Source organism: Pteropus medius, unplaced genomic scaffold, assembly GCF_902729225.1.
Source record: "Pteropus medius unplaced genomic scaffold, Ma_sr-lr_union100, whole genome shotgun sequence".
Classification (NCBI taxonomy): domain Eukaryota; kingdom Metazoa; phylum Chordata; class Mammalia; order Chiroptera; family Pteropodidae; genus Pteropus; species Pteropus medius.
Genome location: NW_024349801.1, coordinates 886,015 through 900,485, shown reverse-complemented (window position 1 = coordinate 900,485; position 14,471 = coordinate 886,015). Strand labels below are relative to the sequence as shown.

At 55.8% G+C, this 14,471-nt stretch overlaps 1 protein-coding gene across 2 annotated transcripts in view; it reads right to left on the bottom strand.

Moving 5' to 3' along the window:
• Positions 1–13,565, bottom strand: part of PEPD (peptidase D) — a 110,093-nt gene extending 96,528 nt beyond the window's left edge. For both annotated transcript variants that reach the window (XM_039888586.1, XM_039888587.1), the window contains exons 1-3: positions 13,414–13,565; positions 6,497–6,680; positions 4,403–4,530 (exon numbers count right to left, since the gene is read on the bottom strand). In XM_039888586.1, the coding sequence (XP_039744520.1) occupies positions 4,403–4,530; positions 6,497–6,680; positions 13,414–13,430 (329 nt within the window). In that variant the 5' untranslated portion in view covers positions 13,431–13,565. The remainder of the gene's footprint in view (positions 1–4,402; positions 4,531–6,496; positions 6,681–13,413) is intronic.
• Between the last annotated feature and the right edge of the window lie 906 nt (positions 13,566–14,471).

Sequence of the window (14,471 nt, the reverse complement as noted above, 5' to 3'; positions counted from 1 at the left end):
CCCTGAAGACAGACGGAGCCAGGAAGAGGCCACCAGACAGGGCTGGGGCAGCCTTGGTTCTAGTGACCCAAGTGTGTGCATGCAATGGGGGGAGAGTGGCTGTGAAAAACCACGCACACCACCCCTGTGCACATACACTACACACACACGCGCGCGTGTGCACACATCAATTCCCACATCCAAAAGAAAAGTGCTCAAGGCCTCAGGCCTGGAGAAAATCACTCACGGCACTCCCAGGCAGTGCCCTAGAGGGGCAGCCACCTACTCCTTACAAACCCGGGGCCAGGCTCTGTCTCAAGTTCTCAGCCAGAAGCAGGAGCAGAACACAGCCAAGCTGCAAAGGCTCTAGGAGGGTCTTTGCAATTTGGCCCAAAGTCGCTCACCCTCTATGGGCACTGAAGCTGCAGAAGGTGTTTTTCCTGCCATCCCAGCAGTCAAAGCTGCCATCACCTAGGCCTGATTCTGAAAAAAATGATGGGGAACACTCTCACATCAGAAAGGCACCAGACTTTTGTAAGCAAAGACTCCAGATAAAAACAAATTTGAAGCCACTACACTTCAGTCCCAAAAAAGGCCTGGGGTGAGGAACAGGCCGGACACCAGGCTACCCACAGGCCCTTTGGCGTCTGTGACCCTGACAACAGGATAAGCCATTTATGCAGGAAGTGGCAGAACTGCAGATGTGGGTATTGTTTCCCTGGGCGACTTTATCTGCCAGATGGATTTTCAAAAGCCATCAGATAGACTCAAAAGGAAGCTGAGGAACCGAAGGTCAAATGTTCCGTCTGGTGGGTTTTGATTGCAAAGGCCAGGTAATCCCATCGGCCTCCCTCCTCCCAAGCGCTACTGATTATGAGAGCATCCAGAAACAGCCACACAAGCAGGTCAGGCGCTCCCCAGCTCCAGCCTCAAACAACCAAGTCCTCAGCCACTGCCTATAGGCATTCCCTCTGTCCCCAAGGCTCAGGACATGAGGACTGGGAGACGGTCACACCAGAGCCAAGGAAGGGAAAAGACACAGGCTTGCAAGAGACAATGGTCGAGCCTTCTGCTGTGGAGCCCGAAAGCCCTTGGGACCGCCGTGCTGGCTCTGGCCTGCCTGGCACGCACATGGAGGCTTTCTGACAAAGGAGACCCACCCTGCAGACCCATTTGTACCCTCAAAGGTCAGCCAAGCCTATATGTCCGCACTAGACAATCGGCTGGCTTGGCAAAGCAGGGACAGACTAAAGGAGAACTTTTAACAGTGGCTCTGAAACCAAGCCGTGGCCACAGAACATTATTCCTATATTACTGAAGATTACCCTCCGGATGAGTCAACTGCTAACAGCTGCTCCCTAACCAATCAGGTCCTGGGTTTTAAACCCTCAAGTCAAGTGCCATTTCACTCCCCAGATGGTGACTGTGGTGAGATTTGTTCAGGTTTCCCATTGGATCATGAAGTCCCTGAGGCAGGGTCCAGGTTTCCCCTCCCAGCCCTGGAGGATGCCCATACTCCAGGACAGGCACTCCCCAATTTCTCATAAGAGTGGGCTCTGCACAAAGAAGTAGGCAGACAGACATAGGGAGGCGAGGACATGCCCTCAGGGCCCCTTCACATCTCCAAATCCCCGGGACAAGAGCCTGCGCAGGCCCTCCCTCCACCACCATCCTCGCCTGCATCTCACACTGGACATCTCAGTACACCTGGAGACAGATGGCAGGGCCACAGAGAGGCTGAGAGGACAGCCAGGTCAAAAATGCAGGTACTACCACGGCACAGCGGCCCTGGCTATCCCCAGACATGCCACTGGCAAGAGGGGCTGTGGCTACAGCTCTGTGATCACCTAAGGGTGCAGGAAGGTTTCTGGGAGAATCCTTTTACCAAGACCAGACCTAAGCTCTCACCAGGAAATCCCTTACACGGCTTACGAAGTCCCAGTTACGAAGACTTTATCACAAACCACCCCAAGACATGGGAGTAAAAAAACATTTATCATGTTCACAGACTCTGAAGGTCAGGGCTTCGGACAGAGCCCAGAGAGACCAAAGGCTTATCTCTGCTCTACAAGTTCTGGGACCTCAGCAGGAAGACTCAAGGGCTGGGGCCTGGAGTCACCGTTCCGGGGGGTGGTGCTGGCTGTCAGCTGGGCCTCCGCTCCCTTCCACGTGGGCTCTGCACATGGGCAAGTTTGGGCTTCGTCTCATCATGGCAGCTGGGTTTGAGGGCAAGTGTCCCACAAGCAAGAACCAGGTGGAGGCCACAGTACACTTTACAGTCCAGCTTCAAAAGAAACACAGTGACTGTGCCACGTTCACACATCAAGGCAGTCATCAGGGAAAAGATTCTACCTCGCCATAGAGAATGGCCATAAATACTGTTGTGACCATTTCTGGACATTACAAGCTACCTGTCCCTAGCATCCTCACCACCTCATTTCAGCGTCACAAATGTAACTGTCCCCACAGTGACCATCACCGTGACTACAGCCCTGGCAGTGCCTCAGAAGTGGCACTGTCGCTGTTCCACAGATATGGAATTGGAGGCCCCAACAGCAGCCGGACCCACTCTGTGGAGAGACCACACTGAGCTGTCAGGCGAGCTTCCAGCGAGACCAGGCCATGGGACCTACACATGCCATGCCACCAGGCTGAACCTGCTTCCTCTTTAAAACAGGGCAGTAGTAAGGATTCAACCAGGAACAAGATAAAGGTTGATGGTAACAGTCACAACAAGATGGGGAGGCAAGAGCTGGGTGAGGCAGGAACCACCTTCCCAGGAGCACCCTGGTCTGGATCTGCTGATTTAGCAGAAGGATGGGCCCCCGATGAATGGACGGAGGAGGGCCTGCCCCAGGCCAAACCCGAGGCGATTTCTCTGCAGGCACAAGCGGCACTCTGGCAAAGTGGGCAGTCTACCACGGAGGCCTCCTCCAAGCCCTGCTCCACATCCCACCCAGGCATCGGGGTACTGTGGAGCTTCTAAGGGGGCCTCACTGCCTCCCCCGCTCTCCCTCCCCCCCACTCAGCCACGCCTCATGCTTCGCCCCTCCCTCTAGGAAGAAGGCAGCAGGCCTTCCAATACCCACTCTAACACTGCATGCAAGCCAGGGGGAATGTGCTCATTACACAGCAGGGAAGCACTTATGCCATCTGCCCCAGGGGCCTCTGAGAGGCCAAAACCTAAGTGGCCGCCCAGCTATCCACCGCAAAGGCCAGCTGGATTGTGCATGTCCATCCCCACCCTCCCTCCCCAGGGCCAAGCCCAGTAAACATCATGCCAAGGAAAGCCCGCCTGCTTCTCTTGTGCCGCCAATTCTGTTTAGAGCTGAGTCTTCACAGCAAAGCCAGAGGCCCAGGTCCAGGGATCCTACCAAGCCGGCTCAGAGCACAGCTGTCACCACTTGTAAGGTCAAACCCCTCACCCCAAGACACAGAAGAGGTACATGCCAGGCCAACAAAGGAGGTTATGGGATTGGCACTGAAGGGCTGATGCGGAGGGCAGCATATGAAGCAGAGGAAGTGCAAGGGGCCTGCCCTGGCCCTCTGCACAGAGCAAGTCCCCCACAGACCTGCCAGCCCACCTGGGAATGAACGGTTGGGGACACTGGACAATGAAGGCTGTAATTTATACATTAGCCCAGAATAATCACTCTCCAGGCAGAAATGACATGCTGGAAGATGATAAGCCTTTAGCAGGATCCTCTGATCACCTCATGTGGCCCCAGTTAAGCACAGTTTTTGCCTCGGTGCTTCTGAGCAGGCAGGAACAGCTATTGGGACAAGTGGACAAGGCCAAGGGCCCTGAAGCTCACAGGTGCCTTGGAAAATGAAGGAGGGCTGTCTCAGCAAGGCCCAGGCCTCTGGTCCCACACTTCTCACGGAACTACCCCATCTCCCAGGTGGGCCAGCTGTGTCAGGGCATACATCTGTGGCCCTGTGGAGCTTAGTTAGCCGAGAGGCAGGAACACAGCAGACATCCAGTAATGCCCTGCTGTTAGTGATGGGATTCGGAGAAGGGCCTCAGGTTGCCCTCCCTGACCTAAGTCAACACCCACCACTCCCAAGGTGAGGCCACCTCCCATGGATGCCATGCGGAATGGTCCCCTGAGGCCAAAGCCTCGGACATTTTAACAAAGCTGAGAATCCAGAATTTCAATATTAATATAGTACCTCCAAACAACCATGACCACAGTGTGTGGATCCAGCTCTGACTCCCCTTCCTGACCAAGGGCAAGGGGCTCTGGCCCAGGGAGGGCCATCAATGCGCCTGACCACTAAGCTAACCCTCCCCCTTGCTACTCTTTCCCTCCTTGCCACCCAAAGGCTAAGCCCAGCATCCCCACCCTCACCCCCACCCTACCCCACCGCTGGCCAGCCAGTGGTCAAGATGCAAAGTCACATTACTGGGACTGCTCCTTACTTTCCCATCCAGGTGGCATAGCTGGCAGGAAGCCTGGGCACAAACAGGGTCGACTTCCTGGTGGCGATGTCAATCACGCCGTAGCAGCCTGGCTCGGTGACACCGAATGCCCAGTGAAAGAAGGACTCCTATGGTGAGAACAAGGACCATGGTTACCTAGTCAGCAGGACAGAAATATAAAGCACAAGGAGGGAGGACAGTCAACGGAACACCTGCCTTCCTGCACTCCAGAGTCAACGCAGGCCCACTGTCCTTGGAGACTGACCCCCAGCCTCACACGGCCCTCTATCCCAGCACTCTGCTCCCCTACAAGCCCCCCGCCCCATTCCAGCTGCATGCTGCCTATCTCCTCCTCCCAGGTTTTGGAAGTGGGCAGCCTGGCTGGCTCCGCTGACGCCACTTTGAGAACTTCTCTGATGATGTGGGTTTCATGCACGTGTCCCAGCCACATCTGCACCCCCACCTCACCAACCACACCCCTTAGGCCCTTGATAGGACATGGGTGTCCACCAGCACCACAGGTCCGCCTCAGCCCCATCCATGCCTCTCTGCCACCTGCATCTCTCTGCAGCCCCACTATCTGCGGGCAGGCAGGACGCCACCTTGACTTAGTCGCCCAAGCCGGCCATCTGCATGGAAATGGATTCCTCCATTTGAGACTTCTTACTTCCTCCTCCCACCCCCAGGGCAGCTGATGACTTCCGTGTTTAGCAATAAACACTGAGCTAAAATACTGCTGTTATAAAGGTATCAAGTGGAGGAGGATCCCTTCTAAAATTAACCTTGCAGAACAGCAGTATGGGAGCCAACAGTTGAATTTAGGAGATCAGTTTTTAAACCACAGAACATGTAAACCTCAAGAAGCATCAAGATTCGTCAGAAAAAACTTATTTAGACCTCCATGTCTCTAGCAACCAGAGGACTGCAGGACTGAGGCTGCAGGAGCAGTGAGGCAGAGGGTATTTCCAGCAGGAGGTATTTTTGGTAAAAAACACTGTGCAATCACTCTTGGCAGAAGATCTCAGCCAGTCTGTGCCCTGTGGGTGGACAGTCCAGTGGGCAGGCCATGCCTTGCCACTTCCTCTCCACACTCAGCTCCCATTCATGTTCCTGCCTCCTCCCTGATCTGGATGCTGGATGGCCATGGCCCCTAGGCTCTGCCTGCCCCCAGGAAGGTTCTGGCCCATGTGTCAGGCCCCGGCTCTGGGGATGGCAGGGAGGAGAAAAGAGTACTAGACATGGAGACAGGGTTCAAATTAATCTGAGCTCCGGCCTGAGAGCCTTGGTTTCCTCATCTGTAAAGTGGGTGCAAAGGATCAACGAGAGTGGGGCTGGCTCAGGGCCTCCCTGGTTTTCTCAGTGAGCCTCTCTGTTGAGTATCCTTGTTCCTATTCCTGGGAACTGAGTGATGCCAGTGATTCACAACCTAGGCCACCATATCCAGGCTAGTTTCCCACAGCTGGGCCACTTGCTGCCCCACAGGATTTCAGAACCTCAAGGAGCCGCTGGACCACTTCCCAGGTGAGGAAATCGAAACCCAGTGATGCTTACAGGGTCAGCACTGGCCAAGCCAGGACAAATGTCCGGGCCTCTGACTTCTGCTCAGCACCCAGCTCACATGCCTCCTTCTAGAACCCCACAGTCCCTCAGGCAGAAAGAACTGAGCCCTCCCATCTGCACCTCTCTCTGGCCATGGGAGGCTGCCCAGCCCACCTCTACCACCCACTCCTGTGGATACCACCCTCCCACCCGGAACACCCACCCCCAGCTCCCCTGGTCAGAATCCACTAAGGCCTTCAGAAACCACACCAAATACTGCCTCCTCCGTGAAGCTTTGCTGCTTGCTCCCCTGGGAATATCATCCTTCTATACTCTGACCCAAGAGAGCTGAGACTGGCTGGTGACAGCTCTGCCCCTAGTGAGTGTGGGCTCCATGGACACCAGGTGCAACCTGCCTTCAGAGAGCCTCTTTAGTGTCCCCCAGAGAGCAAAGCTGCCCAAGGCCCACCAGGCCAGATGCTGGAGGAGGGCAGACAGCCCGCAGGAGGCCCAGTGCACGCTTGGAGGTGTGGGAAGCTGCTGGGGTGGGCTCACCTGGCGGAAGACGACCTCTGTGTCAGTGCAGTAGCGCTGTATGTCCTCCCCGCCCTGCAGCAGCACAAGAGAGCCCGCCTGCACGGCCTGGTTCCTTCGCAGACGCTCACACAGGCGCTGCCTGTTCAGGACAAAGAGCGCCAGCGGCACCTTCAGGGTTTTGTTCCCCAGCCAGAACGAAGGTCTGCAAAGACACGAACACACACCACCACACGGGCCTCTGTTAGCACTGCCAAGTACATCTGCCACCCATGGCCTGAGATGACCAAAGGGCTGAGCCTGTCGTGGGAACCCCATTAGCATGTGGTAAACTGGTCCAAGCTTGACCTGCTTGTGACCCAGAAACAGCCCCTCAGCAGGCCGCCAAGGACCACAGGGGCTTGTCAGTCACAGCCTGCCCAACTGTCCCTGAGCACAGGACCACAAGCGGGGACAAGGAACAGTTTGGGTCTGTTTCGCCAGTGGGCAGTTGAGGCCCATGCAAGGAAAGCCTGTGACGGTCTAGAGACGTACCCACTCGATTCCTGCCCTCAAGGAGCTTACCAGCCATGTGAGAAACACACGGCCTGGGTGTCTGCCCAGATGCCTGCATGCTGCCGTCTCCTCTGCAAGTCACAGACCCAGCAGCCAGGCCTGGCTGTTTCTCCCCTGGGTGGGACACCCATCTGTCCCTAACACACGCACCCACACGCCCAGCCCTGTGAGTATATGCTGGGTGACCAAGGGGAACCATGACGAGATGGAGCCTGGGACTGGCAGCCCTTGAGGAGAGCAGCCAGCAGGGGATGAGCTGCTGAGACCTCACGGGAGGCTGGACGGAGCCAGGTCTGGGAGAGCAGGTGGGTCTCCGCTGAAAGCCTGCCCAGCACCTGCCCTCCGGGCTCCCTCCCTCCTCAGTCTCCAGCTTCCCCCACAGCCTGGTCTGCGCCCACCCATTTTTGAAGGGCCCCTCTAGTGGGTGCAGACCAGGCTGTGGGGGAAGCTGGGACTGAGAGAGCGATGAGAGTTCCCTGCAGTTGTCTAGGTGGGAGACAGGATGAGCCACAGCCGGAGGACTCCGGCATGGAGGGCGAGCTGAGGAGGGAGGGCTCCTAGTGCACCCAGATCACAGTGCAGGCTTTCTCCCCAGCTATGGGGAGCTGGGAGACACCCACCCCCACCCGGACCGTGCCATCTCATTCCCCACACCCACAGGCATCTCATTCTTCCCTAAACACCTCTCCCCCGCAGGGCCCTCACTGTTCCCCGTGAGGAATGCTCTTCTCCCAGTGCTCACGGTCTGGGTTTCCCCAAGCCTCTGCAGAGATGCCCCTCTTCCCAGAAGCCTTTCCAATGGCGCATCCAAACCCTCTTCTCCTCATTCCTCTCTAGAACTCACATTGCTGCCTAACATTACGTGTTTACTCGATCACTGTCCCCCCAGGTAAAATGTAAGCTCCAGGCGGGCAGGGACGTTGCCTCCTTCCAGCACCTGAGTGTTGAATGACGAAGTGTAGGAAGGAAGGGCAGCTCCAGCAGGTGGCGCGGGCCAGGGGGTGGAAGGGGAGTGGAGTTAGGCAGGAGGAGGGTGGGCATAGAGGTTAAGGAAGACAGGGGCAGCCCAGAGCTGATGTGAGAGAGAGGGCTCTTCCTGGGGCTGCGGTGAGAGCCAAGCCAGGCAGATGGAACCTTCCCTCACAGCACTGTGGCCTCAAAGAGGCCTAGGGCACGTCCTGCACTGACCTGGCCATGGGATCCTCAGAGGCAGGGATACTCCTGCATATCCTGACTCCAATACTACCTTCTCAGGATGGTTTTCCCAGGCCTTCCTCTTTAAACTTGTGGCTCTCTCCCCTGCCCTTCCTGCCACTTAGCACTGGGCTAAGTTTCCTCTACTCTCCCCTGCTCCGTGCCCAGAGCCAGCCTGCGGACTTCATCAGCATGCTCCCTGCCTCTGGCATCCTGGTGGGTTTAGCCAGGGGGAGGCACCACAGGGGATAGGAGGGGGTAGACTGGAGGAGGTGGGAAGGACATCTTTCTGTCACCCCTCTAAGTGAGGTTCAGCCAGGTCCCTGGCTGCAAGGACACATTCCTGCTAACACAAGAGCAGCCTGTGTTTACTGGGGCTCATGGTGAGGTCCACCTCTGCCCACTAGAGTGTAAACCCTGTGAAGACAGAGGCCTGGGTCTGCTCTGCTCACTGCTGTGCCCAACGCCTGGCACTCTGCTTGGGCACACAGCAAGCGCTCAATAACTATTCACTGAGTGAGCAACTGTCACGACGTAGGACCACACACACAGCTGCTAATAACAGCCCTGGTGGGGCAGGAAGCAGAAACCTCAGGCCCCCACTGGCCAGGAAGGGTGGAGGGGTCACGCACAGCCTATACATGCTGACAGGACTAGAGCTGCCCTCCCCTCCTCCCCCCAACCCCCGCCTGCTCCCCAGCATGGGGCCTCACTCATGCTCCCAGGAGGTGGGCACAAAAGGCCAGGGCTTCCTCTAAGTCAGGCCACTTTCCTGCCAAGCTCAGCCACAAAGATGAACGGGCAGAGGTGACAGCTCATACACATGCCTGCATCTCAGCTGGCCACACTGTCAGGAACCGAAAGTGCTGCCGTCAGCACCCCTGCACAGTGTGCCCCACAGCCCCTCACATTCTCTTCTTCCACTCAGCAGAGCGCATGGAGTGGGGTGGGCACAGGGAAGAACCTTGTCTCTACAGACTCCCCAACAGCACAGAGAAACCAACGCCAAGGCAATGCTGCAGATGCCCCTGGCCAAAGGTGCCCAGATCTGCGAGGCCTCCACAGCAAAACGGGCTGAAAACGCCCAACTCCAGCCTGCAGAGCCCAGCCTGCCCACCTCAGCCCCTACTCCTGGCCCCTCTGTCCTCGCCTCTCTCCTTGAACATACTAGGTGCCAGCTCCACTGAGCCTGCCACCAGGCCCACCACCGTGCCCCTACCTGGAAGGTTCTCAGAAGAGGTGGGCTTCCTCTCGTCTAGAACCTTCTGAGAGGCTTAAATCGCTCAGGGCACTCAGACTGGGGCCTTCAGGCCCAAGGGCCAAGCAGCCCAGGTTAAGACCAGAAATAATAAAGCTCACTCTCTGAGTGTCTGCTGCTACTGAGAGCAAGAGCTACAATTCTGCCTAATCCTCAGCGGGGCTCAGCCAAAACAGAAAAGGGCAGCCCAACCGGAGCCACCGGGCAGGCTGCTGTGCTGCGGTCATTCGCTACTGCAGGGCACCCACAGAATCAAGGCTTATAAAGACATGCCCTTTGATTTCTAGTGAATTCATCCCCAGAGAGAATGTTGGGCCCAGAGCCAACGCAGGTGACTTCTCCCTGCAAGTTCGGCACAAGCAGCACTAACAAAACATCTCCAGTTGCCTTCTGCTGGCTCTTTGTTAACTGGCAGCAGGAGTTTAAATGGCAAAAGCGAGGTCATCTGCCAAGTCCCAGCATAAATAAGGCCTGTTTTCCTACAGGGAGCCGAGGGCACAGGCAATGCCTGGGGAAGACAGCAGAGGCTGTCAGACAACAGCCACAGGGCATCAGAGAGCCCCACAGAATAGGCTCCAGCCCCCGCAGGCCAGCCCACTCCCTGCCGACTACCAGGGCCCAGGAAGCAGCCAGTGACCAGGAGGGGGACGGCCCCCACGAAAGGTGTGATCCTGCTGCCCCTGCAACCCATCCTCCTCCCCCCAAATTGTTCTCATTCCCCCAAATCAGTACTGAGTCACCCCCTCCTTTGCCCTCAGTGGTTACCTGTGGGGGGTCTCACCTAAGGCCCATGAACCCCTGGGGATTCACACATAGACTTTAGGGACTCCATCTACTTGGATGGGTAAAAATTATTTCTTTATCTTCTCTAACCTCTCATTCAAATTTCTATTTTCTTCAATTATTAATGTAAACAACTAATCTCAAGAGAATCTGTCACCAACAGAAATCGCAGGTATTTTTACATCACAGTACTGATGTCTCAGTATTTCAAAATATTACTTTTGCTCTCACTACCTCAAAATTAAGATTAGATCTGCTGCTTTTATTACTTAATGTGTTAATAAAGAAGCATAACTATGCCATGAATTTATTTTTCAACATTTTGATAACTGTATTTCAATATAATTGGTTTTCCTTGTAATCCTCTGTATTTTATTTTATGCATTTAAACATATCATGTGAGAAGGGTGCAAAGGTCTCAGTGACGCCATTGCAGTCCATGGCACAGACGAGGTCAAGATTCCTGCATTAGAACGTGATACCACTTCTGGATAGAGGTCCCTGCTGCCAAGGACCAGCCTGGTTCCTCACCCTCAGCCTCCAGTTCAAGTCTGGCACCAAACTCACTGGATGGCTGTCCATGAGGCAAGTCCCTTCACCCTGGCTAGAGAGGACTCTTGGCAGTGGGTCAACATGTCGCACCCTGCCTTGCTCTCTCCAGAGGGTCAGGTAGGTCTAAGCACACAGGGACCAAGAGAGGGCTGTGTGGAGTCAGGAACAGGCCTGAGAAGGGCCAGGGAGAGCAAAGGGGGCGCTCAGTGGCCAGCCTCCCTCGCAGAGCAAACCCTACCCCAGCCCCCAGGGTCAGCCTGATGCCTCCTCTCTAGGAGAATGAAGTTCATATCAGCATGGGGACGGGCTTTGATCCAAAATATGATTCCTCCAGATGTTTTTTTCTCCAGAAGAATGCTGACTGCAGAGTGACCTATGACCCAACAGTTACACACCCAGGGCAGCTCACCTGCTGCTTCTCGCTGGGCAAAGGCTCTCTGGATCACAGCTCCCTGGGAGCTGTTTGGTTAATGAATAAAAGATAGTTGTTCATTCTACTCAGAATTCTGTCCCCCTCTCACCCACAACTCCTTTCCTCAATCACTGAGAGCCTCCTGGAAAGCGGGAAGGTATAATTTAAAGTAAATCCTCTTTTTCTTCATTTGGCATCATGTCACCCAGTACCAAATCACAAGGTGGCCACATGGCCCTAGAAATACAAATTAAACTGGTCCCTGGGCTCCAAGAATGCAAGGAGCAGGACAGAGCAGGATCAACACTGACACATTTTGAGCTTCTAGTTGAATGTGAAATGCTAGCTTAGGGCTTATGTACTGCTCCCCAAATCACATGGGGCACAACCCTGTCACCGGGGACTCTCACAGCCTCCCCTGACCCAAGCTCTGGTAGGACTCTAGAGGCAACCAAATCCAACCCACGGCCATGACTATAGCACAGTGCCCCATTATGCCCGACGCTCTGATTTGTGTGTGCAGCTGAGCACCAAGCTTTGCAATAAACGCACTCAAAACTTCCTCCCCTTAAGGAAGATGCTGAGGCTCAACCTCAGGTTCAAAGTGTCCAGCAGGGCAGCCTAATATCAGCCTGAGATGGCTCTTACCAAGAAGGCCATCAAGCTTTGGAAACTCCCTGCACCCATCAGGTCTCCCTTCCAGAAACACCTCTCTCAAAGATCTCCCACACTAACGCACGGCCTCGAGAATTGGCTTTTCTGTAAGAGCCCTCCTTCCAGGATGCAGCCAGTTCCAGGCTCATCCCCAACCAGTCACCAGCCTGGCTCCTCTGTATCTTCAGGAGAACAGCAAGCCTCAGACCAGCATGGACCCCTGAACCCAAATGTAGCCTCTGGGACTCCTTGTGACCAGTTGGCCAGCCCAGATATAGGAGTAATAGACCCACATCCATGCACTGTCCCACCTCTACTGCTCACTCTGCTCTTTAAGACAGGGACACAGGCTGGGTTCAGGGTTCTGAACCTGGGTTTCTTGACATTCATCTGGGACTTTGGTATGCACAATTCTCTTCCTGAGGGATGCTCAAGGACCAGTACCAAAGTCATCCAGAGAGTGAAGCCTATCCACACTCTCCCCTGAACTCAGAACCCATGCTCCTCCATGGCACACACCAAGACCAGAGGCAGGCAGATGGATGACAGAGTCCCATGTGTCCATCTGCCCTGGTGTCCTATAAACATGTAAGGGCAGGCACAGTACTGTTCTTGGAATGTGGCAGGTACCCACTAAATGTTTGACTTGCATGTTCTAAACTCTTCCAACCTTGGGGGCGAATGGAGGAGGCCACTTTCTGTTGCCATTTTCCTTACCTCCCCCAAAGAAAAATGCATTCGGTCCACCAGGTCCCCCATTCTGACCTCAGTTCCCAGTCTTGCATCTGGGGCAGTGCTCCCTACCACTACCCTGCCTAGCCCCAGCACCACCAGGCCCACATGCTGTTTCCAGAACTGGACCTCCCCTTGAACTCACACAGACCAAGGGCGCAATCAGCTAAAAGGCATATCGGAGCAGATTAAAACCCTGGGAGGGTTCCAGCCCCTCAGGACAAAATGTGAAGAAGCCATCTGGAGCACTATGCCCTCCAGTACATCCCTCTCCCTTGTCCCCAGAACACTCTGAAACAAGTAAAAATGAATGTACTGTATAGTTTATCAGGTGGTGAGAAGGGCTACAAAAGTAGAATAGGTGCTTAAGGAAGGTTTCTCTGAAGAGGTGACATTTGGAACCTGAAGGAAGTGGAGAAGTGCCCTGCTGGGAAGGGGATACCAAGCCCATCCCAAACACTGCCTCCTCCCTGAAGCGCCCGGGGCGCTGGCGACGCCGCCTTCCCACCTGAGGGTCGTAGCGGTGAACACACGTGTGGACCTGAGCCGCCGCCTCGGCCACACGGCAGGGACGCCGCTCCAAGCGGACCCCGAGAAGCAATAAGCAGCGGGGAGGTGAGCTGCGGGTACAGCGCGGACCTCGATTCGGGGTGCGCAGGTGGCCGCCCGAGCGAAGAAGCACGCTGCCCGCGGCCACCCAGCGCTCCTGGCGGGGGTTGTCAGCCACTGTCCAGCCGGGAGGCCCAGGCTCCCTCACCGCGCCGCCAAACAAGGGCCAGGGACTGGAGTAGCACTCACCCGGTGGACGCCGCCATGTTCACCGGGGTCCAGCGTCACGTGAAGTGCCGCGTCAGCTGAGCCTGGCCGGGTCCTGCCGTGGGGGGCGGGGCCTGGACGGGGTCGAGAGTCCCTGCCCCGCCCCACTCCCTCCCCTCCAACACCAGGCCCCGCAGGAGCCGGAGGGGCGGAGCCCTAGATGGGGAGGAGGATCTATCCACTTGCTGGCTTCTGGCTGCAGGCGAGGGGCGGAGCCGGGGTGGGAGGGCAGAGGCCTTTCCAGAACAAGAAGGCGTGTCCCTAAGCCGTGGCTACCTTGTTTCAGCCCCTACCTGGCGTCGCATCCTGTCCCGCGAAGGTCATCACAGGAGAGGGAGCGTCTAACCCAGTCTAGGGGTGGGGCAGAGGTGAGACCTATTGCGTAAGAAGGGAAATGGCTTGAGCAAAGGCCAAGGCAATTGAAGTAACAGAAAAGTTGAGTGTCCAGAAGAGAGGGTGTGGGAGTGAGAGATGTGGCCTTAGAGGTAAGCAAGGCTCAGATGCTGCAGGGCCTTGAGTGTGAACCTGGGAAGTTAGGTCTGGTAGGAGCTTTCCAAGCTCCCTCAGCTGCAGAATGGAGAAGGACCTGGAGGCAAGGAGGCCAGTGAAGATCTCTGGGGAGAAGTGGTATGTGGAGGACACAGTTCAGGAGAGAGAGAGAGAGTCTACCAGAGGGCATCCCCCTCTGCTCCGCTGGGCTCTGGTATTGGGTGCAGGGTCCTCTAGAGAGTTAGGGGGAGGGGCACCAGAGAGAGGGGCATGGGAAGCAGATGTTCCAGGAAAGCAACCTGGGCTGCAGGTGCCTTCGAATAATAGTAATACTAACAACTACCACAACAGGTACAGAGCACTTACTGTGCCCCAATCCTCTGCAAATGTTAGCTCATTGAATCCTCACAACAGCCCTGTGAGGTAGGCTCTGTCCTAAATGCCATTTTACTGAGGTCCAGAGAAGTTGATAATAGCCTGATCGCACACAGGAGCTTATGAGGTCAGTCACACCCCTGAGTAGCGACCCACACTGGTTCTGTGAAAGGAAA